The sequence below is a fragment of the Sciurus carolinensis genome, chromosome 3 (genome assembly GCF_902686445.1).
Source record: "Sciurus carolinensis chromosome 3, mSciCar1.2, whole genome shotgun sequence".
NCBI lineage: Eukaryota > Metazoa > Chordata > Mammalia > Rodentia > Sciuridae > Sciurus > Sciurus carolinensis.
In genome coordinates, this window is record NC_062215.1 from 164,010,913 (window position 1) to 164,037,311 (window position 26,399).

General features: G+C 53.0%; 1 protein-coding gene across 2 annotated transcripts in view; it reads left to right on the forward strand.

Annotated features, from left to right (window-relative positions):
• Positions 1-26,121, forward strand: part of Pnkd (PNKD metallo-beta-lactamase domain containing) — a 66,079-nt gene extending 39,958 nt beyond the window's left edge. Inside the window, exons 1-9 of one of the 2 annotated variants that reach the window (XM_047547176.1) lie at positions 3,921-4,210; positions 19,917-20,032; positions 20,141-20,253; positions 20,804-20,862; positions 21,524-21,616; positions 21,927-22,090; positions 22,926-23,012; positions 23,729-23,844; positions 24,056-26,121. In XM_047547176.1, coding sequence (XP_047403132.1) covers positions 4,047-4,210; positions 19,917-20,032; positions 20,141-20,253; positions 20,804-20,862; positions 21,524-21,616; positions 21,927-22,090; positions 22,926-23,012; positions 23,729-23,844; positions 24,056-24,229 — 1,086 coding nt within the window. In that variant the 5' untranslated portion in view covers positions 3,921-4,046 and the 3' untranslated portion in view covers positions 24,230-26,121. Of the gene's footprint in view, positions 1-3,920; positions 4,211-19,916; positions 20,033-20,140; positions 20,254-20,803; positions 20,863-21,523; positions 21,617-21,926; positions 22,091-22,925; positions 23,013-23,728; positions 23,845-24,055 lie in introns of those variants that run through there. The other variant, XM_047547175.1, reaches the window with a different exon arrangement.
• Positions 26,122-26,399: the final 278 nt, after the last annotated feature.

The window sequence follows — 26,399 nt, forward strand, 5'->3', positions numbered from 1 at the left end:
AAACAGCTCCAACCATCGAAACTCCTTCATGATCACGTCATCATTGTCATTGTCCTCAAAGTCATCATCATCATTGTCAATGACATCCTGTATGCCAACCAAGCACTGGTCATCCAGCTTGAGCCATGATGCAAAGATGAAGACAGGCTGTTCGTTCCAAGGGAAAAGCCTGGGCTGGCAGGTGGAATAGAGGCAGACTCCTCCACCGCCACCCCGGAACCTGGCAGGGAGCTTCTCCTTGAAGTTAAGGCTCCGGAAGCACCACATCACAGGCCAGACCTGCATGAATGTCAGACTCCTGTCTCAGGTTATTACTTAGTCCTCATTGTGCCCCCAATCTGCTCTGGGGAGGAAGTTGTGGCCAAAGATCCAGGGTTGTACGGTGCCTCAGATTTGGGTCTCCTTCAGCTTTCCTGATGTGGTTTGTTCTGGCTCCTTGTTCAAGACCTGCCTCTTGTGGTGGAGTTTGGTGTCCACACAACTCTCCCTTGGGGACCAAGCCCACTGGTCAGAGTAAGAGAGTTCCAGTCCTTTGACAGTCAAAGTGCTCCATGGCAATATAAATTTTTATTCATCCATTTTTTGCTTCTATTATCCACTCATTCATTCAGCAAATACTTAACTGAATGTCTTCTCTGGGCCAAGAATTATACACACCCCTGACTTCATGGGGCTTATATTCCAGTGGCGGGGGGTGACAGACAAGAATCACAAAATAATGTCAGATTGTGAAAAATGCCTTTAAGGTGAAGGAAGAAGAGTAATACAAGTAATTGAACAGTGATGGAGTGGTCCGTGAAGCCTTCTCAGAGGGTGTAGCAGTTGTCTTTAATTTGATGTATACATTTGGTAAAGTGCACAAATCTTAAGTGTGAAGCTTGGTGAGTTTTTACATATGAATATGCCAGTTTCTCAACATTTGTCCTACAGACATTCGGGGCTACGTAAAATTCTTTGTTATAGGGGCCTGTCCTGTGCATTGTAGGATTTTTTTTTTTAATATTGGGATTGAACCCAAGGGTGCTTAACCACTGAGCCACATCCCCCGCTGTCCCCTCACACCTTTTTTTTTTTTTTTTTTTCAAATTTTAAGACAGGGTCTTATCAAATTGCTCAGGACCTTGCTAAATGGCTGAGGCTGGCTTTGAACTTGTGATCCTCCTGCCTCTGGAGCCGCTGGGATTACAGGTGTGCGCCACCAAGCCCAGCTGCACTGTAGGACTTTAGCAGTCTCTCTGGCCTCAGCCTACTAGGTCCCAGTTGCACTCCCTACCCAATTGTAGTTAGAGCCCCTGGTATGTCACATAATCACCACTCAGCTGGAGATGTGAGTTATTTCTCATCCATTGGCATTTGAGCTCTTTAAAGAACTGGCGGGACTATGTTCCAAGTGGACCTGAGCATAAGCAAAGACCCTGAGGTGGGAATGAACTTGGCACATTTAAGGAACCATGTGACTGATCTGTGGTGACAGGGGAAGAATGGCATTTGAAGAGGCTGAAGAGACAGGCTCTATCAAGCAGGGCCTTGTGGGCTATGGACAGGAGTTTGACGTTTCAAGGAATACTGTATAATATGCATCTGGCATCCAACCAGACCCTGGAGTGTTGAAGGTGAATAAATTAAATTATAATCCCTATTCTTAAGGAAGACAGTAAAGTCTTCGAGACTGTAGACTCTAAGAGAGACATGTAAAAAAAGGATGTGGCGTAGGTATTACATTGAATGATAGGATTATGTACAAGACTGAGAGTTGGCACAAGGAGAACATGCTTAAACCCACGCTGGGGGTGGGAGGACTCAAGAAAGTTTTCTTGAAGGGAGCACACCAGATTTGAATCTTTAGGGAACAAAGAATGATTGGCACTCCAGACAGAAAGCACAGCATGTGCAAGGACACGGGGGTGTGAAACAAGGTAGGTTCCAAAAATTATAAGTAGTTAGGTATTAATACTTAGGGTATAAGGTGCAGGAAAGGGTGAGCAAAGAAGCATCAGTCTAGCTGGGACAAAAGATTCTCATGGGAGAGGAGGTGAAACTAAAGCAGATTTGGAGCAGACATGGTAAGTCTTCCAGAAGAGACCAGGGTAAGGAAGGATGGTTTCCCGAGTCTGTATGAATCCCCCAAAACACCCTCCCTCCTTATCCCCAGCCTTGCCTTCATTCCTGGTATTTCAGAAAATGCATCTTGGATTTGTTATCTCTATAATCTTTTTTTTTTTTATCTCTAATCTTAATGTGAGCATATGGCTTGAGATTTAGGATTCAGTTGTCTGTGTGTTTTTCACAGGCTCATACTTGAGCCTGCATTTCCTGTTTCCGATCACAAGGACTATGTTCTAATTTCTCAAGATAATGCCTGCCTGGTACAGCCTTAACCTGGAGCGAAGTGTGTTTATAATATGCCACAATTCTTCACTTTTGCATGTAGAGACACAGACTTCACCATCCTGGAAGAGCTGTCTGCAAATTAGTTTATCAGTCTTCCTCTCCCCCAGGCCTCCTCTGCTGCACCTGCCCTTTCTGTGCCAGGCACCGAGAAGCTGAATTGCAGGCAAGGAACAGGAAGGGTGTGGGCCATAGGCACTGTTCCTCAAGATGTATCCATGTGAAGGAAACTCCATGACTGTGGGTTTTCTAAATTGCACCCAGCATTAGATGAATTGCAATTGAGTTTGGGGACAATTTCACCCATCTCTTGGCTTTTTTGGGTGGAAGTGGGCAGAAGAGAGTACATTGTACATAATGATCCTACAGTTATATCCTCTGCACACTGGGACTTCAGCCTTTAGATTCAAATATCTAATCCTTGTACTTCAGAGAAAAGAGAAAATATGTGCTGTGGGGGTCGGGTATCTAGGTCTCAGATCAGAGCACAGGAAGCAGGGAAGAAAACAAAAGCATTGCCTCACCTGCTTCCCTCTACACCATCTCCCAGAGGGAGCCATGGTGAGCTTGACCCTTTGCAGCATTTCCTTCCCTTCCTGTCCTGGGCCAGGGCAAGGACGGATCCAGAGGAGCCCAGTCCTGACTACTGTGGGCCTAAATTTGTAGATTTCACCTCACTTGCCCTCTTGTATCCACTTCTATCCCACAGCCATAAGGACTTTTGGAAACTTTCAGGAAGGCAGCAGTTAAGGGGTGGAGGGTAGCAATGTGGAAATCACATGGGGCGTGGGAGGGAGGGTGCCTTGGTCCTAGACCTGGCTCTGCCACCCATCACTGCATACCCTTGATCAAGTCACTCACCCTGAGCCTGGGTGACCCCTTCTGATCCTACGGACATGGTGATATGTTACCTCCTCAGAGAGGCCCTCCCACATCTAAGTGAGTCCTCTCTGTGCTCCACATCATTGTCCCCACTCTTTGCTTCCTCCATAGCACCACAATTTGTCATCATACGTGTATGCGTGTGTGCGTGTATACATGTAATTGCTAACTTGGTTTGTCTCCTCACTAGATTGTAGATTGTACACTCCAGGCTGTCTATCTTTGACCCTTCATCCTCAGATGCTGGCGCAGAGCCTGGTACTTAGGAGGAGCTAGAAAAGTAATTTGGTGAATGAATAAACGAGTGAACAGCAGCTGACCCAGATGAACTCCCAGGTTCCTTCCAGCTTAAAAAGTCTGTTTAAGGCTTCTCGTTAGAAAGACCATTCCAGAGCCTCTCCCAAGGTCCCTGGAGGGGGAAGTGGGAGCGACGGGCTGCGGGCTTCTCGCCCTTCCCAGGACTCGGCGAATGTGGACCCGGATTAGCACAGGTCCAAGACCCGCTCCCGCGGAGCTCCTGGCTGGCAGCGGAGGGCGGAGCCAGCCACCTCCAACCGGTAGCCTTCTCCGCGTGCGCCCGGCCGAGGCTGGAGAGGGGGCGGGTCCGAACGCGAGCATGGGTGGGGCGGCGCCGCAACGCCCCGAGCGCCCCGGAGCCCGCGCGCGCCGGGAGCCGGGCCCCCACCCCGCAGCTTCCCCGCGTGGGGCCGGGGCCCGGCCGTCGCCTAGCAACGCTCAGCCACGCCCCCGGGCGGCCGCAGGCGCCGGCCCCCAGCATGGCCTGGGCCGGCTGGCCCGCCGCGCCTTGGCTGTGGGTAACCGGCTGCGGGCTGCTGCTCCTCGCCTTAGTTCTGCTCCTGAGCCCCCGCAGCTGCCGGGCGCGGCGGGGCCTCCGCGGCCTGCTCATGACGCGCAGCCAGAGGCTGCTCTTCCGAATCGGGTTAGTGCCCGGGCTCGGGCCGCGGCGGTTCGGGAAGGCGGGAGCGCCGGCAGAGGGGACGTGGAGGCGGGCCCGGGGTGCTCGGGGACTAGGACAGGGCTTGGCTGAAGTGCCCCGGGTAAGAGCGGAGGGGTCGGGAAGCCGCGTGGGGAAGCCGTTGAGTTTGTAGGGACCGAGGAGAAAGGAGTTGGAGGGCCAGAGAATTGGAACGGGCTGAGGAGGACTGGGGAGCCAGAAAGGGGTGTGAGAGGGCAGCTGGAAAGGCTCCAGATAAGAAGCCGGAGACCAGGGAGCTGGGAAGTGGGGATCGGGCAGGGGCCCCGGGCCGAACCTGTCGGGACGGAGGGCAGCAGACGCTGGCCCCACTGGCAGGTGCGGGAGGGAAGGAAAGCCCCCGACCAAATAACTGGCATTGAAACCGCACGTCCCTACATGTGTCCCTGCCCCATCACCCAACTCCCCACCACTCCAGATAGGTTCTTCTGTCCCAAAAAGGAATCCCAACCATATAGATCAATCTGCCCCTTTCCTCCTACCCGCCCCCCTAACCCTGGAAGCCCCCCGGCTGTGAAATCTGACTGGACTAACGGCCTGATTGTTGAAGGTTCACTGACCTCCAGTGACTTTGTCCCCAGCATACCCTGCCCCCCCGCCCCTCCCCCCGTCCCTGCTTTCTCTGATCAAGGCAAGAGTAGTGACCAGTGCTGTTCTGCTACAGAGATAGGGAGACAGGGGAAGAAGACAGGCTTCTGAGGGCCCCAGTGCCCCCTACTTCCAGCGGGGCCATCGGGCAGAAACTCAAGCCCCAGTGTAAGGACAGTGATTTGGGGGGATGAGAACTGTGGGAGTCCTGGCCAGAGGCCAGGTTGCTGGGAAGGCCAAAGCCTGGGAATTTCCTGAGGTTCAGAGAAGGCATTGTGCAATTCACCCCCTCCTCCCCCAGGCTTAAGGCCAGGGAGTCCACTGGCATTCAAAGAAATAGATATAAAGGCCCAGTGGGCAGAAAAAGAAGAATATTGGAGATGAGGGAAATCTTGTACATGACTTTTGGGATACTCATGTCTCTAGTATCCCAAACATCTGTCACATTGTAGATAATGCTCCAACCAGGTTGCCATTGCTCATTATCTTAATGCTATTTTCCCATTGCCAATAGCATTAAATAATGCTATTTTGAATATATTAATATCTTGATAATTCTGGGTGGGTATTTTTTTTTCTTTTTTCTTTTTTTTTTTTTTTTTTTGGTGCTGGGGTTTGGGGATTTAGCCCAGGGCCTCTCCCTGTATGCTCAGTATGCACTCTACTGCTGAGCTATACCCCTAGTACCTTGATTTGAATTAAATATTTTTTATTTTACAAAATTTCTGGGAAGTTGACAACTCTATTTGAGAAGAGAGTTTTAAATCTATTTCCAGCTTCCAAAATTGATAAGTTGGTTGGGTTTGATAGCACAATGTCTGTAATCCCAATGACTCTGGAGGCTGAGGTAGGAGAATCACAAGTTTGAGGTCAGTTGCAACAACTTAGTGAGGCTGTGTCTCAAATTAAAAAATGAAGAGGGCTGAGGATATAACTCAGTGGTAGAATGCCCTGGGTTCAATCCTCAGTACCATAAAAAAAAAAAAAATTTTGGTAAGTTTGTCATATAAATGGCCCAAGGGAGTGCAAAATAGAAATGTCTGTGAGGAACTGGAATCAAAATTGCTGAGATCAGAATGCGCAGTATCACTCTATCAGAATTGTGAAGGTTTGGATTTGCCTAAAACTTAAGATCCAGAAGTTTCCAAATTCCTAACCTTAAAATTCTCAGCGATCTTCTTCAGAATTCATCATTTTTATGGGCTTTTCTTTGTTTGGATTTCAAGATTGCCTGGAATAGGGCTGAGGTTGTAGCTCAGTGGTAGCGTGCTTGCCTACCATGTGTGAGGCACTGGTTTCGATCCTCAACATCACAAAAGAAATGAAAAATGCTGGCATGGTGGCACACACCTGTAATCCCAGTGGCTCAGGAGGCTGAGGCAGAAGGATCGAGAGTTCAAAGCCAGCTTCAGCAAGGTTGATGTGCTAAGCAACTCAGTGAGACCCTGTCTTTAAATAAAAGACAAAATTGGACTGGGGACATGGCTCAGTGGTTGAGTACCCCTGAGTTCAATCCCTAGTACCAGAAAGAAAAAAAAAAAAAAAGATTGCCTGGAATCAACTTTCCAAATTGGCAGAGCAGAAGGGTGTGCCTGGAATCGGAATTCCAGACCCTGCCTCCCGAGATCTGAGAAACAATTGGTCCAGTCCCTTGGGGGAGAGACTCACGGCAGCTGGAAAGGCCATCCTAGCAGGAAACTCGTGGGGAATGTGCAGGGTTGGTGCTGTGGGCGCTCCAGGCCCACAGGAAGGATGGGGAGGGAGGGGAAAGCACAGGGGCACGTGGCTGGGAGGACCACAAATGGAGGATTCTGGGTGGGGGCTGGAAAGCAGACCCTGGGAAATTCTAAACAATGGCTGGTAGAGAGGTTGTTCATATCATTAATAATGATGATCATTTTATAAAAGGGGCATTTGACAACTTTATAAAAGGCTTTCCTCTAACACAACCACTGGTCTTTTGGGATGGAAATAACTGGGCACAATCAAGGGTAGTTTGGGTAAAACTGAGGTTAAACACATGCATTTGGGGCTCTGTGGGACTGGGAGGGTGTACAGTAGCTAAGCACAGGGCATGAGGGGTTACCAGACAAATCAGCTTTTGAATCGTGGTTTTGCTGTACGGTGTCCCTGTGACCTTGGATGGATAACCTTTCTGTGCTTGGGCTATTTGCATCTGTCAAATGGGGATGGCGAGAGTGCCTGCCTCACAGGGCTGCCCTGTGGAGCAAATGGAATTTCCTGTGTAGGTGCATGGGGCCTGGCTCAGAGTAGGTCCTCAGGAAATGTTGGTAATTGCTGTAGCCTGGGAGGGGCGCAAGGGGAGGGTACTTGGCATGACCAGCTCCTTCTGGAGCTTCCTTCTATTCTTCCACTCCTGTCGGCCAAACCTAGCTACCTACCACCCATCAGGAAGTGCCACATCCCTCTATTCATTCAGGAACACCTCACTGCCCTGGGCAGAGACTAGGATCACAGACAGGAGCAGGACCTGGCCTCGGTGCTCCTGGGTGGGGAAAGGTGCATGTGAACAGATGTAAACAGAGATCCAAACTGTCGCAGTGGGGGAGGCTGGCACACTCCCGTGAGCAGCTGGGTGCACCCCAGGAGCCCAGAATCAGAGGATAGGACTGGCACGTATGCCGCTGCTTCATGCCGCAGTTCCCTTTTGCCCCTTTGCCTTCTTAGCTGAGAGGATTTTGCAGAACAAGGCCCTGAGGAGAGCCTCTGTCCACTGAGGGAGGTGCGTGGGGCATGCGGCTAGGCTCGTGCAGTGTCCTGCAGAGCTGAAGGCGCACAGCAGCAGTCTTTGGGAGTGGGCAATCCAAGCTGGCCAAGGCCCTCCCCACTCATTCCTGTGCATCAGGGATCCTTTTTGGCCACCCCCAGACACGCACCCGAGTAAAACTGACCGTCCTCAGGATGGACCTTACTTGCACCACTTCTGCAAGAAGCCAATGGGTTAACTTGATGTTGAGGGTGGCAGGAGTCCTGATGGGAGGATCCTTGAGTGAAGGACACCCTACCCCTGCCCTGCTCATGACCTGAATAAAAGCCAGCTGCAGATAGTGAACTGGGCCATCCGCGACACGGCCTGGCCGGGAGGGAGAAGAGGGGAGAAGGATCCTTTTCCTTTCTTTAGGCCTTTGGGACCTTGGAAAGCTGCCACCTAGCACCCACAGCAGCCCCTTGGCTTCCCTGCTCTCCCCATTGACTCACCTTCCCTCTGCTGCCTAGCAGGTGTCCCTTTCCCAAACCACAGAACACTGCTGACCCAGGCTTTGTGGCCTTCCAGCACCCAACCCCAGAGCTGTCCACCTTCCCCAGGACTCTTCCTGTATCCTGTCTGGCCTGTCAGCACTTCTCTCCTCCCTGTGTCTCTTTGGGTCCAATTCTGTTGCCTCCTCAAGATTTATCTTCAAAATGCATCAAAGTCTGAGCTTCTCCCCCCTACAGCTCCTCTCGCTGGCCTCTGCTTCCTCTGCCTCCTGCCCCTCAAGTGTTCTCAGCATGGCAACCAGAGTGCAACTGCTTCGCTTTAAGTCGGAAGCAGATCGTTTCTCTGCCCAGACCCTTCAGCTTTCCATCTCTAACAAAGTCCAGGTCCATCCAAAGAATGACTTAGCCAGGCGTGGTGGCGCACGCCTGTGAGCCCAGCAGCTCCCCAGTAGCTCAGGAGGCTGAGGCAGGAGGATCTCAAGTTTGAGACCAACCTGAGCAAATTAGTGAGGCCCCAGGCAATTTAGTGAGAACCTGTCTCAAAATTTAAAATAATAATTAAAAAAGGGCTGGGCATGTGACTCAGTGGTAAAACACCCCTGGGTTCAATCCCCAGTACAAAAAGCAAATAACTTAAATGTTCTCAACCTCTTGTTAGAGAAATCTGCCCTGGCTACCCCATGTGTAAACAGCAGTGTCCTTGCCCTCTCCATTATCTCTCCCCTGCTTTCTTCTCCATGGTGTCTGTCCCCACTTGACATGCTATACATTATCTGTTTATGGTTTTTCTCCTCCACCAACCAGAATATGACCACACAAGGGAAGAAGCTTCGCTACTGTGTCCTAGCTTTCAGAGCATTGCCTGGCTCCTAGTTGGCCTTGGTTCAGTGTTTCTGAATTAACAAATTGGCTTGGCCCAGGTGCCATCTCCTCCATGAAGCCCGCCCACCCCCTCAGTCCTGATTCATCTCTGCCTCCATACTCTACCCTGCGACTCTCTTTCCTCTTACAGATTCAGTGCATTGTCTTGCCTGTTCTGGGGTCAGGTCTGGTTTCCACAGGCCTGGCCCAGGGAACAGTGTTGAATCAAGAGAGCCTGAGGTCAGGATGAGGAAGAGAGGGGAAGGCCAAAGTCAACCCTAACCCATGCCAAACCAAACCAACCCAGAGGCTCAGCTGGGCCAGTGGCCTAGGAGTTAGGCAAGGAAGCCAGCCCAGGCCTCCCAGCCAGCACAGGGCTCAGTGGAGGGGCCACCAGCTCTTAATGTGCCTCCTGTCAGGTCCAAGAGCCCCCAGCGGCCACTCCTTCCCCTTCTGTGAAAGATGACTGTCCCCTGGAGAGGGCTGTGAGGCCTGGGGAAGAGCTGTCCCAGGACAGCAGGAAACAGCCCTGTGCGTTGACCTCACATGCATGGTCCTCTCTGGACAGAGAAGCAACACCCCCACCCAGGCAATCTGGCAACTTCAGAAACCCTCACCCCCTAGGACATCCTTAGCTGACTCGGGTTCCTGTTCCTCAGTTTTGAGAAAGCACAAAACAGGCAGCTGCTCTGTTGCTAGGGGCCTCTGAGCAGACCCTGGCTCCAACAGACCTGGTGGCCGTCCAGGTCCCTCAGCACTAAGACGGCCATTCCAAGTTTGATGCCATTAAGAGTGTCCTGTTGCATGCCAGGCGTGATGGTGCATGCCTGTAATCCCGTGACTCGGGAGGCTGAGGCAAGATGATCCGAAGTTCAGGGCCAGCCTCTGCAACTTAGAGAGCCCTCAGCAACTTAATGAGAAGTTGTCTCAAAACAAAAACCAAAAGGACTGGAGATCTCAGCGGTAGATATCCCCTGGGTTCAATCCATAGGAAGGAAGGAAGAAAAGAAAGTGGAGGGAGGGAGAGAAAGAGAAAGAAAGAAGAGCAAACCCTGTCCCTTGTCACATGCAAGGCTTGGGCAAGCTGGGTCCTGGCCAGAAGAACCTCTGACCAGAGGCCTCACCAGTCTGGGCTTGCTTGTTTGGTCAAAGTGGAATCTGGGACCCACTGAGGTCAGGAGCCACTTAGAAAGTACCAGAGGGGATGGGCATGGTTGTGCATGCCTGTAATCCCAGCAGCTCCGGAGACTGAGGCAGGAAGATAGTGAGTTCAAAGCCAGCCTCAGCAACTCACTGAGACCCTGTCTCTAAATAAAATACCAAGAAGCGGGGCAGGGCTGGGGATGAGGTTTAGTGGTTGAGTGCCCCAGGGTTCAATACCAAAAAGTACCCACACATGGAAGAGAGAGACCCTGGCCAACAGGGGCTTTCCAGGTCATTCTGTTGGGTGCAGGCCTCTTTATGCTCCTCCCTTCCTGGCCTTTGCCAGCCTGAGGCTGAGCCCTGGGCCCAGCTGGGACAGACACTTGAAAACCCTCAGGCTTCTCTCAGGCCTGCCCAGATGGCAAAAGGGGCTGAGGGAGGAGGGGAAGAAGAAGAGTTCCATTGTGTGTTTTCTAACTGTGCCAGAGGGAGGGGTGGGGGGCTCTGACTCACTGTCCCCAGCTGTCCCACACAGAATCCCATGGGGCTGGAGGCTCAGCCCCAGATCCCAGAGAGGCCATGCTTTGGCTCTGCGAGGCAAGGACTGGAGGGTGCTCTGTGACCCCACGCTGCAGGGCTGGCTGTCTGTCCTGAGCTGTCCTCTTTAGGGAGGGCCACTGGGCAATTGCCGATCACCCCAGGCCACAGCTCCCTGCCACAGCCCTGCCCTCTCTGCAGGGTGATTTTTCTGTCCCCCACCTGGGGCCCAGAGGACCAATTAGGAAACTGTTTTGTTCTAGTTGAGGTTGATGGTGGGTAGTTCCGGGCAGAACTGCTGAATCAAGAAAGGGGGAAGGACAAGAGAAAGCAGACTTTTTTTTTCTTTCAAAACTGGGGCTTGACCCCGGAAATGCTCTCCCTCTGAGCTATGTTCCCAGCCCTTTATTTATTTGGATACAATATGTTGCCCGGCTGGCCTCATACTTGGGGTCCTCCTGCTTCGGCCCCCAGAGTCGCTGGGATGATAGGTGTTCACCACTGTGCAGCTCGGAGAGCCCACAGCCCAAACCATTCAGGCGCAGTGGTCAGCACTGTCCTAGATCCCAGCTTGCCGACCTACCTGGGATCCCATGGCAGAGTGTGAACCCACCTCTGGTTCCCATGGTGTCAGTGTCACCTTGTGAGTCACATACACTTAGGGGGGCACTCGATTTAACACAAAGGGAAACTGAGGCTGGGGAGTGAGTGAGTTCCTGCCTCTTGCATCCAGCAACAAAAGAAAAGAAGCTGTGGATGTGGTAATGGCTCAAGAAACCAGAGGCCAGCTGAGCGTGGTGGTGCACGCCTGTAATCCCAGCAACTCAGAAGGCTGAGGCAGGAGTTTCACCAGTTCAAAGCCAGTCTCAGCAATTTAGTGAGGACCTAAGCAACTTATTGAGACCTATCTCTAAGTAAGTAAAATGTAAAAAGGGCTGGGGATGTGGCTCAGTGGCTAAGTACCCCTGGGTTTAATCCCTGGTACCAAGAAAAAAGGGGGGGGGTGCCAAACCAACCAGGCCAGCCTCGGCAACTTGGCAAGATCCTGTCTCAAAATAAATAAATAGAAATGTTTGGTGCTGTGGTTCAGTGGTTAAGTGCCCTTGGGTTCAATCCCTGGTATGAAGAAGAAGAAAAAGGAAACAGGGGCCAAGGGCTAGGATGTGGCCCGGTGGCGGAGCTCTTGCCCCGCATCTTGCCCTGGGATGAGTCCCCAGCACTGTGGAACTAAAGAGGCATTGCAGCGAGGTCCATGGGGTTGGCCATAGGACACGGCTTCCTCTCAAGGGCTCCTTTACCACCATACCTTCTGCACTCGGTGTTGTTCCTTTTTCTCTGTTCTCTTCTCCATGTGGCTCCCAGCAGGACCCGTAGACCCAGCAGCCCAGGATCAGAGTCCCAGAGCCTAGATTCAAGAGGGGCCTTCAAGAGTCCTTGGTCAGGGTCTTATCTTGGGATCCTGGGGTTCCTGCGCCTCTGTAGCTGTCTGCGGAATGTTGCCTAGTTAACAAGTTAGCCCAGAGCAAGGATTCAGAGTTCTGCTAGCCAAATTCTCCCCTGTGTCCAGGTCACTGTGACCACCCTGACATAGCGTTTTTTCTCAGAAAAGGCCCTCAGAGGAATTGGAGTGGCCCCAAAATAGTTCAGGTCCACTCTTCTCATCTTACCCCCTCATTTGGGGTTTGGGGAGGAATTTCGTGCCTGAGTGGACTCCTAGTCAGCTGCCAGGAATGCACCTCTGCCCTGCACTCATTATGTGGCCTTCAGCCAGCCCCGTTCCCCCTCTCTGGGCTCCGCTTCCTCATCTGCAAAATGGGAGGGCCATCGTACCTGCCTCGGTCCTGTTTGAGGGTGACCTGGCTGAGGTCATGGATGGGAAGCATGTGACTCAGGGTGTGCTCACAGGTGGAGGCAAGGAGGCTGTGGTACTGCTAATTGTTATTCAAGGTGAGGCAATGAGCTCCAGAAGGGTTCGGTGCCCCGTGCAGGGCAGAAGAAAGACCCTGGACCCTGCTGCAGACTCCCTGTCGATGCCCTTCCACCACTCACGTTCCCAGCTTCCTCCTTCCCCTTCCTGGCTTGCAGGCCTTGCTGCAGACCACAAGGCAGAGGAAGTTGGGATTTTGTGCCCAGTGACATAACCCCACCCATGCCCTTGGGTCTGGGTGACCTGCTTGGCAGAGCACCCTGCTCGCCCAGATCTGTGGAGGCAGCAGGGAGAGGGAGGGACTTGGGAAGCAGGTGGGAGAGGAGGAGAGGGGTGGAGAGGGCTTAAGTTGGGCAAGACGCCCCCACTGGGCTTCCCGGGATCCACCAGCCCTGGTGTTGCTTAGGATCTACTTTTGGGCCCTGTCACACTGCACCGTCTACGTGCCAGGCCCTCTCCCTGGCCCTGCCTAATCACCAGCCAGACTTTCTTGAGTGCCACTGGCTGTGCCCTGCCGGTGCTGGGAGCTCCAGCAGGGATGAGGAACCCTGAGAAGCCACAGGAGGTGGGAGTCTGCCCACCCTGGGCAGGAGCCATAGACCTAGGCCTCTGCCTCCAGGACCAGCGGGGGTGGGAGAGGGCTGCGTGCTCCAGGTGGAGCGGAGGCCTCATCAAGGGCTGCATCTCTGTGGGGAAGGGATGAGCTGACCCTGAACCGTGGTTAGGGTTCCAGGAAGTGGAGAAGGCCCCGAGGGAGGGAGACCTGCCAGAGACAGGCAGGGAGCAAAGAGGGTGGTTTTAAAATTTTAATGAGTTAGTTCATCATTCAAAAAAGGCTAGATACTAGAGCAATCCTCTGTCCCATCCCAGTTTAAGAAATAAAACCTCATAGGTAGGGAAGGCCTGTACCCCCAACCCCGTCCCGAGGCCCTCCTGGCCCTGAGGAGCACTACCAGGTTGGACGTTGACCAGCCTCTGCTGCCCTGCTTATTTTGCTGCCTACATCTGTATCCCAAAAATGGTAGCTATGATGGGTTTTGCATGTGTTGGCATTCTTAATAAATGTCATCAGGCTGTCTTCTCAGCAGTACATCTTTTAGCTTAATGGTATGTGTTGAGCCTTGAGCATGTGGAGACCTGTTATGCTACATGTTTGTTTTGCTGGCTGTGTAGGTTTCCAGTCTGAGTATGTCATGCTTGTTTATACATTTGCCGTGCTGATGGGCAATGAGGGGGTTTCTTTTTTTTTTTTTTTTTGCGGTACTGGGGATCAAACTCAGGGCCTTGTGCTTGCGAGGCAAGCACTGTACCAGCTGAGCTATCTCCCCAGCCCCAATGAGGGGGTTTCTACCATCCCACTCCGGGGAGTAAGGGTTCTCATTAGATGGAACAGGAGACACAAATCTCAGGGCTCACAACTCCTTCTCCTCCTCCTCCTCCTCCTCCAGCACCTACTCTGGTCCTGAGCCCCTCCATCTCCCCGATCTGGATGATTCAGCATCTCCGACCTCCGGTCACTCTTGCTGCCTGCAGAAGCAGCAAGCCAGGGAGAGCTCAGAAGCGGAACTCAGACCATGTGCTTCTCTGCTTAAAACCTGGTAGTAATTTCCCACCCATGGCCTGACCTCTGACCACCTCTCAGATCTCTGCTCCAACACTCTGTCCCTTCAGCCCTGCTGAGAGACTGAGGCCTTCCAGAAACTCATAGAACATACCATATACTCCTTCCTGCCCAGGCCTTGGTCTCACACTGCCCAGCACAGTGCCCACTGCAGGCTCTATCTCTCATTGTCACGTCTGAGAGAAAAGGTCTTCCCTGTCCATCCTGCCCACAGTCAGGCCTCTTTCCCTTGGGTTCCTCTCATCCATCCCCAGCCTGAAATAACCAGTAGTTTGCTGACTTATCCATTTTCGGGTTTAGAGTCTGTTGGCCCTTCCTTTCCCTACTGCACAAGCTCCCTGAGGCAGGGGCCCGTAGATCTTGTTTTCTGCTGTCCACCCTGCGTCCCAGTGCAATAAATATTTGCTGAATAAAATAAGCAAACGAGAGGGAACTTGCTTCCCCAACCCCTTAGGGCATGGTCCCTGCGCACGGTCTTGCCCTTTATTAGACAACAGAACCAAAGTGCGCATGGAAGTATCCAGTAAGGAAGGAAAGGACATTTCTCAGTCCCTCCCAGCAGAGGACCATGTGCTGGCAGCTGTGTGGCGCCTGGCTGAATTGGGGAAGGAAATGGCAGTTGCTCAACCCCTCCCCCACCCGGCCGACTGGGGCTTTGCATGTGTTATCTTGCTTTATGCCACTTAGTCTTCGCAGTCTGGAGTGTGGTCTTGCCATTCTGTGGATGAGGAACCTTATCTATGAGACCCAGGGCTTGCCCAGGGCACAGAGCTGGTGCAGGAAAAAAAAATGAAGACAGAACAGGCCTGGACATGGTGTAAGGGGTTGCTGGGTACAGAGGAAAGAGGGCTTATTTCATTTTACTTTTTAACTTTTCATTTTGAAACTATTTCAGAATTGCTAAAATAGCACAAAGAATTCCCGTATAGCCCTTGACCTGCTCCTCAAATATTCACATCTTTCATAATCACAGTACAGTTATCAAAACCACCAAGTTAACATCAACACCAGGCTATGAACTACTCTCAGAACTTATTCACATTCTTCCAACCGAGGTCCTAATGTCCTTTTTCTGGTCTAGAATCCAATCCAGGGTCCTGAGTAGCATTTAGTCTCCCAGTTTCCTCCCATCTGGGACAGTCTTTCAGTCAGTCTGTCATGATGTTGACACGTCTGTCTGAGGTTTTCTCATGAATAAATTATGGCTATGTATTTTTGGCATGAGTACCGCAGAAGTGAAGTCATGCCCTCCTTGGTATCATATTGAGAAGCAAATGACACCTATATATTGTTACTGCGGTTTTTTCTTTTTTCTTTTGGCAGGGCGGGGGATGGAACCCAGGGCCTCACCCATGATGGGCAAACACTCTCCCCCTGAGCTACACCCCAGCCCTGAGATTGGCTTCGATCACTGCTTTCGGGTGGAGCGGCCAGGTTTCCCGGCCGCTGACTAATTAGAATCTTGTGAAGGAGGTCCTCTGAGGCTGTGCAAATCTGCTCCTTCTCCCTGTGCTTGGCTGACTTGCCCCTGGGCCCAGGTGTTAGACTGCCCTCCTGCACGTTGCAACTCTCAGGGTTGTTTGTGTCTTAAGATGAGGGCGAGCCAAGAGAAGCCGAGATGGTCAGGGAAGGCTTCTTGGAGAGGGGTCTGGACCCAGGGCAGGTCTAGAGCAGCAGGGGGAAGGGACCAGCCCGGGAGAAGGCAGGCAGGCAGGGACGCCAAGCCCCCAGGGCCTTCCACGGTTGCCCCAGCTCCCCACCTGTAGGGTTCTGGACCACTCAGGCAGCCGGCGCAGGCCAGCCTGAGCCCACACTTTCTCCGGCTCAGGAGAGAGTGGGTTGGCTGAGGGACCTCCAGGGACGGTTCACAACCCCCTTGGTTTCCCACTCCAAAAGAATGAATGCCAGGAGGGCAGCAGCCTCCTGCTTCAGTCACCAGCTCTGCAGACAGACACACTGCCAAGCCCAAGGAAACTGTCGAGGGAATGAGGAAGAAGGTCACCCTCTCCTCTGGATGGTAAAATGTCTCTTTTTGTCTGACACCCGTGTCTCCCCCTCACTGCAGTCTGCTGTAGTCTACCTCTCCAAGTTTGCAACCTTAATGTGTCTTTTTTTTTTTTTTCTTAGTATGTCTTTATGTCTTTAAGTCTCTATCTTCCTCTCCATCCTGCATCTTTTGCTGTAGTAGGGATTGAAACCAGGTGGTACGGAGTAGTCTACCACTGAGCTGCATCCCCCTTAGCCCTTTATTTTATTTTGAGACAGTGTTTCACTAAGTTGCCCAAGCTGGCCTCCAAATTGCAATCCTCCTGCCTCAGCCTCCCAAGTTGCTGAGGTTACAGGCATGTGCTATCCCTCCTGGCTTTATTTTTCATTTATTTTCAAGTAGTAATTTTTATGCTGGTTGATTAAAAAAAGAAAGTAAAACCAACCTGAGTATTTAGCAATAAAGTTTTGCTTTTTAATTCTTGTTTGGGGAAGATAATCTTATTTCTGAACCACAGGATTCTTTTAGAGTCTCTTGCTTACTCTGGTTTTTTGTGTATCTCCAAAAGCATGTCATGTTCACTTCCAAATAAGAAAATACTGCCAGGTGTGGTGGTACACGCCTGCAATCCCAGAGATACAGGAGACTGAGGTAGGAGAATCACAAGTTCAAGGCCAGCTTGGGCAACTTAGGGAGACCCTGTCTCAAAATTTTAAAAAGGGCAGGGATGGTACTGGATAAGTAATTCAGTGGTAGAGTGCCCCTGGGTTCTGTCCCTGGTACCACAAAACAACAACAACAAAAATACAAACAAACAAAAACTATTAAGGATCCACTGGCATTTTCACTGAAAGCCACTCTCAATGACTTAGTGTCCTTTCAATGTAGATGTACACATATATTTTCTCATTTTTCTAAAAAAATGGCTCTCTGAACTATTTATAGTTAATTTCTGCCATCTGTTTTCTGTTGTGCCAACTCAGCTATTTCAGCAGTGCAGCACAGAAAGAATGAGCCTGTCCCCAGCAGCTGCAGGAGGGGCTGGTTGCACTTCCCCTTGGTTTCTTCTGCTCCTGAGTCCCCAGCGACTCTCACAGCCTACCCCTAACTTCTTGATGTGTCACCTCCTCAGAGAGACCCAACTTTCCTTGTCTGCTGTGTCTAAATGTGGCAGTTCCTCGGTGGTCACTCTCCGTCCTTTTCCCTGGTTTTAGTTTGTCATCTTATTTACTGTTTCTCCTGCCAGAATTTAAGCTTCAAGTGGGTGGTGACTTTGCCCTGCACACTGTGTGCACAGGGTCTGCCTGACCAATAGCCAGGGCTCAATAAATATGGCTAAAGACACCGAAGCACAAGCGGCTGAAACCTATTTGGAAGTAAAGCCAAAATAGAGGACCTGTGAAAAAGGACATAATGACCCATAAAAGATGAGGAAGTCCCCTCAGCATGCCAGTTACCACCCAAGTGCAGGCAGAGAGGACACTGATTAAACCGGCTGAATCATTATTCCCAAATTGTCGTGGAGACCTGCTTGCTTCTGCCAAACTGCAGACCAATCAGCTAGCTCTTCTCTGAGGGGCCTGAAGAGAGGCTCCCGCCTCAGTTGCCCCCACAACACACACACTGGAAATCTTGGAGAGGTTTAGGGTCTGTCCTCCATCCTGGCTCCACTTTTCTGCCTCAGACTTAAATATTCAGGGGATCTTCCTGTTTTGTGACTGCTTTGACATACAGCCCCAAGCACTGACTGCCCCTCACTCCGTCCCCACCCCAACTTCAGTTTCCTTTCCCTGAAAGGGCTGGCTACATAATTTGTAAGCCTAGTGTAAAGTGAAATCTTGACCCTCTTGTTTAAAAAGCAGAGCAAAAAATAAAAAGCAGAGCAAAAGTGCCATTAAAGGTACTAAAACATAGAGCCAGGCATGGTGGCACCCACCATAGTTCCAGGGAATCAGAAGGCTGAAGCAGGAGGATCCCAAATTCAAGGCCAGCCTCCACAACTTAGGCCCCACTTGTCTCAAAATAAAAAAGTTTTAAAATGAGCTGGAGTGTAGCTCAGTGATAAAGTATCCCTGGGTTCAATCTCCAGTACTGCAGAAATCAGTCAATCACAAGTCAAAAGCATGATCATAAAAGAAAGGAAACACTTCCATTTTTAAACTTTTTTTTTTTTTTTTTTTTTTTTGTAGTGCTGGGGATTGAACCCAAGGCCTTGTGTTTGCAAGCTATATCCCCAGCCCTTTAAACATATTTTTAGATGTTGATGGGCCTTTATTTTATTCATTTATTTATATGCAGTGCTGAGGATCGAACCCAGGGCCTCACACATGCCAGGCAAGCGCTCTACCACTGAGCCCCAGCCCCAGCCCAACACTTCCATTTTTTAGCATTTTTTTTTCTTCAACTAGCACTATCAGCTTACTGAAAAGGAAGGAAGAACTGAAAGAAAAAGGGCATATTGGCTATCTCATCTTTCCCTCCCCTTCTCTATTCATCTGCAGCATAAATGGACTGATGAATCAGGAAGTCACAAAGTAGAAAAGGGTGCAGGAAGGTTCTTTGATCAGTGCTTGGCACACTGTTCTCAGTGCATTTGAAGCAAATCCTAGTTTCACTAAAAGCTTGACCTCTGGGGTCAGCCAGCATCCCCAGCCCTGGGTCATAGATGTGCACTCACCTTGTGACCACCCTGGGTCTTGTTGAATTCCCATGCGTAGGCATCCCCAAGAATTCTGTGTTCATTGGCATCTCTCATACCGTGTATGTGTGGACAGTGTGGAATGGAGCCTACACCTACTGTGTGTTCCTCTTCTGCTCATGTGCATGTTTCATCGTCGCCCCAGACTCTACTCACAGGACACAAGTTCAAAGATAAAATTATTAAGAATTTCAAGATGGATCAAGTGCAGTGCCACAAGTCTGTAATCCCAGCAGCTGGGGAGGCAGAGGCAGGAGGATCATGAATTCAAAGCCAGCCTCAGTAATTTATTGAGGCCCTAAGCAACTTAGCAAGACCCTCTCTAAATAAAATATAAGAAGGGATGGGGATATGGCTCGGTGGTTAGGTGCCCCTGGGTTCAATCTCTGATACCAAAAATAAAAAGAATTTCAAAATCGTGACAGCAGAGCATTAAATTGAGTGGCTGCCCGTTTTAGAATGGGCCCCAGGTGACTGCAAAGGCCTCACCTGTGAAGCCACCTCTGCATCTTGACATCCTGTGTTTGGAAGATGGCAGTCACGGTCCCCTCTGTTGCCTTTGCTGGCCTTTGCACAGTGTAGCCCAGGATGGCCTGGAATGTGAGGGGTGGGGCAATCAGATAAAATTTTCTAGTTTCCCCAAACAAGCCCGGCTGTCTGCTGCCTCTGGGCCTCCGTGTTTCCTCCATCCCAGTGCTTCTCAACGTTGCTGGACCAACAGGTGCAGCAGCCGCACCTGGAAGTTTCTGGGTCTCAGCCCAGACTTTCTGAATGTGGCAACTCGGGGGTCGGGGCTGGGGCTCTGCTCCTAACAGGTCCTGGGAGGTCGTGGTGCCGGCCAGACCCCTGCTTGGCCTCCCTCAAGGCAGCCTCCTAAGTCCTCTCCGCCCTCTTCATCGGCGGCTCAGCTCTAGACTGAACCCGGCCGCCTCCCTGGCAGTCCGCAAGCTCCTGCGTGTCCGTCTCGTTCCCGCAGTGCGTGCTGGGGAAGCAGAGCTGTGGGGCTGCTGGCAGGATGACGGGATCCTGGGGAGCTGGGGTCAGGGCTGACCCCAACCATCCGCCCTCCAGGTACAGCCTGTACACCCGCACCTGGCTCGGGTACCTCTTCTACAGACAGCAGCTGCGCAGGGCTCGGAACCGCTACCCCAAGGGCCACTCCAAAACCCAGCCCCGCCTCTTCAACGGTGAGCTCTGGCTGCCCCTGGCCAGCACCCTCCCAGGCACCTCCCCTTCACCTCCCCCGCACTGCAGGGCTCCCCACCCACAGCCCACCTCCTGTCTCTGTCCCCCAGGAGTGAAGGTGCTTCCCATCCCCGTCCTCTCAGACAACTACAGCTACCTCATCATAGACACCCAGGCCCGGCTGGCTGTGGCCGTGGACCCTTCAGACCCTCGGGCTGTGCAGGTGAGGGGACAGCAGGGAGCAGGGGCACTTGCGGTCACCCTTGGGGGTTGGCTTCTTCCCCTGCTAGAGAGGTGGCCCTCTGCCCATGGTGTGTGTCCCCTCCATGTGCATGTGTTGCGCAGGCATGAGCGCAGACCTCTCCCAGCAGCGTGGGGGGGCGAGCGCCCTGGCAGGCCTGGACGGAGGGGGCAGACGGTGCTGGCGCAGCACTCGCCTCCTGCCCGCCCTCCTCCCTCTGGACCCTCTGCCCTGTCCTCAGTACCTGGGGCCTCGCTCCCTTTCCCTCTTATTGTTTATGTTTCTATGTGTGTGTGTGAGCCCCCGCTAGAGCCTCCCTCTCCTTCTTCCCCTCCCCAGGCCCCACGCTCCGCCCCTTCCATGGGCCCCAGGCTGGGACCACTCTTCCTCCCCCGCCCCCTTCTCAGCCCTCCCATTCTCTCCCCTCCCCTCCCCTGCCCTCCTCTCCTCTCCCCCCCTCCTCTCCCCCAGCACCCGCGCCCTCCTCTCTCAGCTTGTCTCCCTCTGTGTCTCAATGCCTCCTCTTCCCCAGGCTTCCATTGAAAAGGAGGGAGTTACCTTGGTTGCCATTCTCTGCACCCACAAGCACTGGTAAGAGGCTGGGGTGGGGGCGGCTTTCGGGGTAGACACTCTTCCCTGGCCCACCCTTGCCCCAGCATGAGGGGTGTGTGCCAGCACTGGGCACAGAGAGGACTGCCAGAGCTGGTGGCAGGAAGTCAGCATGGGTGGTGACCCACCTCGTCATGGAACCACCCAGCACAGCAGGGGTGGAGTTAAGGGGCTGGTCTCCCACCACCACCTTACCCACCACCTTACCAGGCTTCTGAAGCCCCTAAGTAAGGCAGGGCATCTGCTCACCCTTCATGCTGTGGCCATGAGGTAGGTGCCCGCTGTGTGCTGTGTGGTCTCCACCATCGAAGCACACGAGTCTAGTAGGGGGATACCCTGCCTAAAGGACCAACAGTTTGGAATATTTAAGTGGCAGGTGGCACAGGGTACAGGGATGGGGGGCACTAGGCAGGCTGTGACCAGATCTACTTGTGAGAATTACTGGAGCTGAGAGGGTCCAGAAGGATCAGTCAGCATTGGCCAGGTTGAGCTCTTTGGGGGGTGGAGTGCCAGGCAGTGGGGTGGGGGTGACATTCTGCACAGGGAAACAGCTTGAACAAAGGCCTGGAGATGCTTTCGATGAAAAGGAGGCCCAGGGACAGTTGCTGCTTGAAGCCCTCTGCCCATCTCTACTGTCCTGCAGGGACCACAGTGGAGGGAACCGTGACCTCAGCCGACGGCACCGGGACTGTCGGGTGTACGGGAGCCCTCAGGATGGCATCCCCTACCTCACCCAGTAAGTCCCTGGCCCAGGGCTTGGAGGGCCTTTCAGTTAAGTATTCTAAGGCATTAGCTAGATCTTTGTTGACATCCTTCCTGGCTCTTAGACCCAAGCCCAGTTGAGGATTGGCACGGCCTGCCCTCCAGCTAACCCAGCCATGGTCCCCAAAAGAGGAAGGGGGAAGGTTTGGATCTGAGACCCTGGGCACTAGGTGCTTTCTCCCTGTCCTAGAAGCCCACCCCCTGCAAATCGCCCAGGCCCTTGGACCTGGGGTGGGAGGAGGGATCAGCTCTAGTTCCCTCTCTCCCCATTGCTTTGCCCCCAGCCCCTTGTGTCATCAAGATGTGGTCAGTGTGGGACGGCTCCAGATCCGGGCCCTGGCCACACCTGGCCACACACAAGGTCATCTGGTCTACCTGCTGGATGGGGAGCCCTACAAGGGACCCTCCTGCCTCTTCTCAGGGGACCTGCTCTTCCTCTCTGGCTGTGGTGAGTTCCCCCAAAACAGGGGAGAATGGAGAGAGGGTGGGACAGAGACAGGACAACTGCAGTCCATGTCACACAGGAAAGCACTGGTTACAACACAGATGTTGTTTCTGTCTCTGTCACCCAATTTGTTTGTTTGTTTTTTCTTGGTACTGGTCCTGTGGGCATTTTGCCACTGAGCTCTATCCGCAGCCCATTTTATTTTGAGTCAGGGCCTCCCTACGTTGCCTTGCTGGCCTTGAGCTTACCACCTCCCGCTTCAGCCTCCCTAGTTGCTAGGGTTACATGCAGTCACTGCTGCACCCCATTGTTTAGTGTGTCCTCAAGACTTTCCACGGGGGGGTGACAGAAGGAGAAGATCCTGCACCTGTGCAAAGACCTCAAGGGGCACTTGTTGCCACTGAGTGGGGCCCGGCTCTCCGAACAGTGACTGGAGGGACTAGGTTGTGGAAAGTTGAGGACCCCTAAATGAGAGGAAGATCCTTGGGCAGGTGATAATCCCAAGTCCCAGGCTGCGCAGAGTCCCACAGGGCAGCCAGGCAAGGAAGTGTCCCATGGAAAAGAGCAGCCCTCCAGCTCCCCAGCTTGGGCCTTGGGAGGTCACCCTGAAGGTTCTGCAGTCCCCTCCCTCCAGATGCCACTGTCTGCATGGAGCCTGGCCTTGGTCAGGGGTGACGGACAGACCCAGTCCTCAGTGGGAAGGAGGGAATTAAACTCCTAGAGGTGGGTGGGAGAGCACGGTTGAAGGGCTGGTGGCTAGCCAGAGCTGGCCAAGCTGGTCCCCACCCCTCTCCAAGTACCTTACACTCTGTCATCCTGTGCCTCTGACCCCACCCAGGAAGGACCTTTGAGGGTACCGCAGAGACCATGCTGAGCTCGCTGGACACTGTGCTGGGGCTGGGGGACGACACCCTCTTGTGGCCTGGTAAGGCACCTTTCCTCCTTCTCTTTAGCCCCACGCTGGGCCCAGGGGCGACAGGGTTCCACTTGCAGGGGTGGGCAGGTTCGGCCTTCCTTCTCCAGGAGCACAGTCCTGGCTCTGTAATGCTTCTGCTTCTTATGCTGCCATCCCCACCAGCCAGCCCATGGTCTGGGAGCCCTGCAGGACCCAGAGCCTTCCCTGGAAATTTTCATAGCCAGAGCCCAGAACGGAACAGCTTTTGCTTATCTGAAAAGTTAGTAAATGCATTCTGCATTGCCCTGTATTTGTATTAAAAATTCACAAATATTAATTCTCAGAACATAAATTCATTTATTTCATAAATACATAATGTGCATCTGACAGAAACCAAGCTCTCTTCTGGGACCACAATGGTGACATCTCTGCCCTGTAGCATTATTGTTTTCTCTACTTGCCAAACTAGAAAACTCTGGCTCAGTGACTGAGGTTACAAGCTGGGCAGTGGCAGAGTCAGAGACAGCATGGTATCCTCCTGGCTCCAAGCCTAGTGACATCTCCTGAGCCTCTGCCTCTTTATTCCCTACCAACTTCTGCCCACATCTGGAGAAGCAGCCCTGGGTGGGTGGGTTTTCCTGGAAGCCCCACCTTCTTCCCCGGTCATTGGACAACCCTAGGCCTGGGGCCAGGGAGGACTCTTTCTGGCCACACCACTGATCTGCCTGTCTCATGGCCTCTGCTAGGTCATGAGTATGCAGAGGAGAACCTGGGCTTCGCTGGCGTGGTGGAGCCGGAGAACCTGGCCCGCGAGAGGAAGATGCAGTGGGTGCAGAGACAGCGGATGGAGCGCAGGAGCACGGTGCGGGACTCGGGAGCCCCGGGGACTGCACGGTCACTCGGCCCATCCAGAGCCTGAGGCTACTGAGATCCGGCCTGCAGGCCCCTCTGGGCTCTGGCCTGTTCACATCAGAAGTCCTAGACCCCAGGAGGGGTGGGGCAGGGGCAGGCTTCCTTAGTTGGGTCCCTTTTCCAGCCTCTGTCCACCCAGCCTGCTGCCTCTCACCCTACAGTGCCCGTCCACCCTGGGAGAGGAGCGCTCCTACAACCCATTCCTGAGGACCCACTGCCTGGCGCTGCAGGAGGCTCTGGGGCCAGGCCCAGGCCCCACAGGGGACGATGGCTGCTCGCGGGCCCAGCTCCTGGAGGAGCTCCGAAGGCTAAAGGACATGCACAAGAGCAAGTGATGCCCCAGTCCACCCCAGCCAGCCTGCCCCTGAAGTGGGGAGGCCGCCCATCGCCTGTCCCTTGCTGTCCTTCACATGGCTACCACCACCACCACCTCCACAGGCCCACAGTGGGCATCCTCCCCGCCCCCACTGGTCAGGGGAGGGGAGGGGCAATGTAATGAGATCAAGAATGGTCAAAGGCTGGGAGACCCCACAGAGTGAGGCTGGGTCATCAAGGGTGAGAGGAAAGGAGGGACATTGGGACATCTCCAGACCCTGCTTACTGGAAGGGTCCCCTCTCCCTTCCTGCACTCCTGGGCCAGCAGAGAAGATGTGGAGCTACTGTCAGCCCCTCCCCCAGGAGGCCTCACTCACTGTAGCCCCAGACCAGGGCAGCAGGAACCATGACCAGGTTAGGTCCATCTTCTGCCTTTCTCCCATCGAGGGTTGAGGGACAGACTCTTTCCAGCAAATGGCATAAGGTATGGTGCCTTAGGAAAGTGGTCACTGGCCAGGCTACCTGCTCTGGGTTACTGAGCCTCTGCCCCTCCCCCCAGCCTCCTCCCCCATCCTACCTTGCCAGGGCCTTTGCAGGCACAGCCGTTCCTAAGAACCCCAGGGGCTGGAAGTCTGGCTCTAATCTCAGCCTCAGTGGACCCCTGCTGCCTGGAGGCAGGAGAGTCCTGGTTGCCAAGGAAACCTCAGCCTCAGGCTGAGGAGACCCCAGATGCTGGGATGCAGAGTCTGACAACCTGGCAAGCCACCGCTCCTGCACATCTGGCCTGGGCCTTCCTGCTGGCCTCTGGCCTCTGCCCCTGCTGTGGGCCCCAAGGGCTTCCAGGGGAGAGAGAGCCACAGTCTGCCTCTGACATAGCTTCCTTCTTTTGGCCCTTGCTCTTAGGAATTTCTGTCTGCCTTCTTCTTTCTAACTTAGTCTCTCCTGCTTCGTCCTCCACGCCTTGCCTCTATGAGTCAGTAAGGATTTCTTTTTTCACCCTGACATTCATCTTGGCAGTTTGCCAAGAACTTCCCTGTGTGGTTCCCAGTGAATCCTCAGCCCCATCCTGGCGGGGAGGAGGCCTCTGTGTGCAGAGTACAGGAGTGTGGGAGCAGAGAACATGAGCAAGTGGCAGTCCCCAGGACCCCTGGCCTGGGCCCTCGCTCTCTGCCCACCCCTTCTCAAGCTCTGCTTCTCTCGGGTCTCGGGTCCAGGTCCCTCTGGGGCCATAGTGAGGCACCCTCTGGTCCTTCAGCAGGCAGACCTGGGGTCAGCCAGGAGCCTTCTCTTCCTGTGTCAAAGCCTTCCCTCAGGCTCTCCTCACTCTGGAGACCCTCACTTTCCCCTCCTCATCTGGCCTCTGCTGCCGTCTGCAGCCACAGCCCCTGGAACCAACTCTAGCAATACCACCAGACTGGTTAGCAGTCTGCACCCAAGACATGCAGTTTCATGCCTCTGTGCCTTCGCTCATGCTGTGTCTTTGGACCGGAATGCCTTCCCCGCTCCTCCTGCCTCAGCTGCCTGGCACACACCTGTTCATCTCTCCCAGGCCCCTCCCCCAGGAAGGCACCCATGCCCCTCCTCCCCAGGTTACCTCTGCACTCTGTAAATGCTTCTCTTCCCCTGTCCCTCTTTCTTTCTCTTTCTCTCCCTCTCCCCTCCCGTCCCCTCCTCTCCTCTCCTCTTCTCTCTCTCTCTCTCTCTCTCTCTCTCTCTCTCTCTCAGCACTTATCATACCCTATTTTACTTGTTTACACGTTTGTCTCCCCTTCTAGACTGTGAATCCTTAAGGGCATGGACTGTATTTTATGCATCTCTGTATTTCTGCGCCTAGCACGGTGCCTGGCACAACAGTAGGCGCTTAATAAATGTTGAATGAATGAATGATTTAACCAAGATCTGTCCACTTAATGACTTATTTTTATTGCTGTGGGAGTTAAAACAGCAGAGAACTTTCTAAACATTTTCCTGACTCAATTCCAGTTCCCATAACTTGAAGTTGCTAGCTTTTAAAAACTTTGGTCAGAAATGGCACCCTACGGCTGGGGCTGTAGCTCAGTGGCAGAGTGCTTGCCTAGCATGTGTGAGGCACTAGGTTTGATCCTCAGCCCCTACCCGCATAAAAATAAACAAGTAGAATAAAGGCGTACTGTCCATCTACAAGGACAAAAAAAAATTTTAATTAAGAAA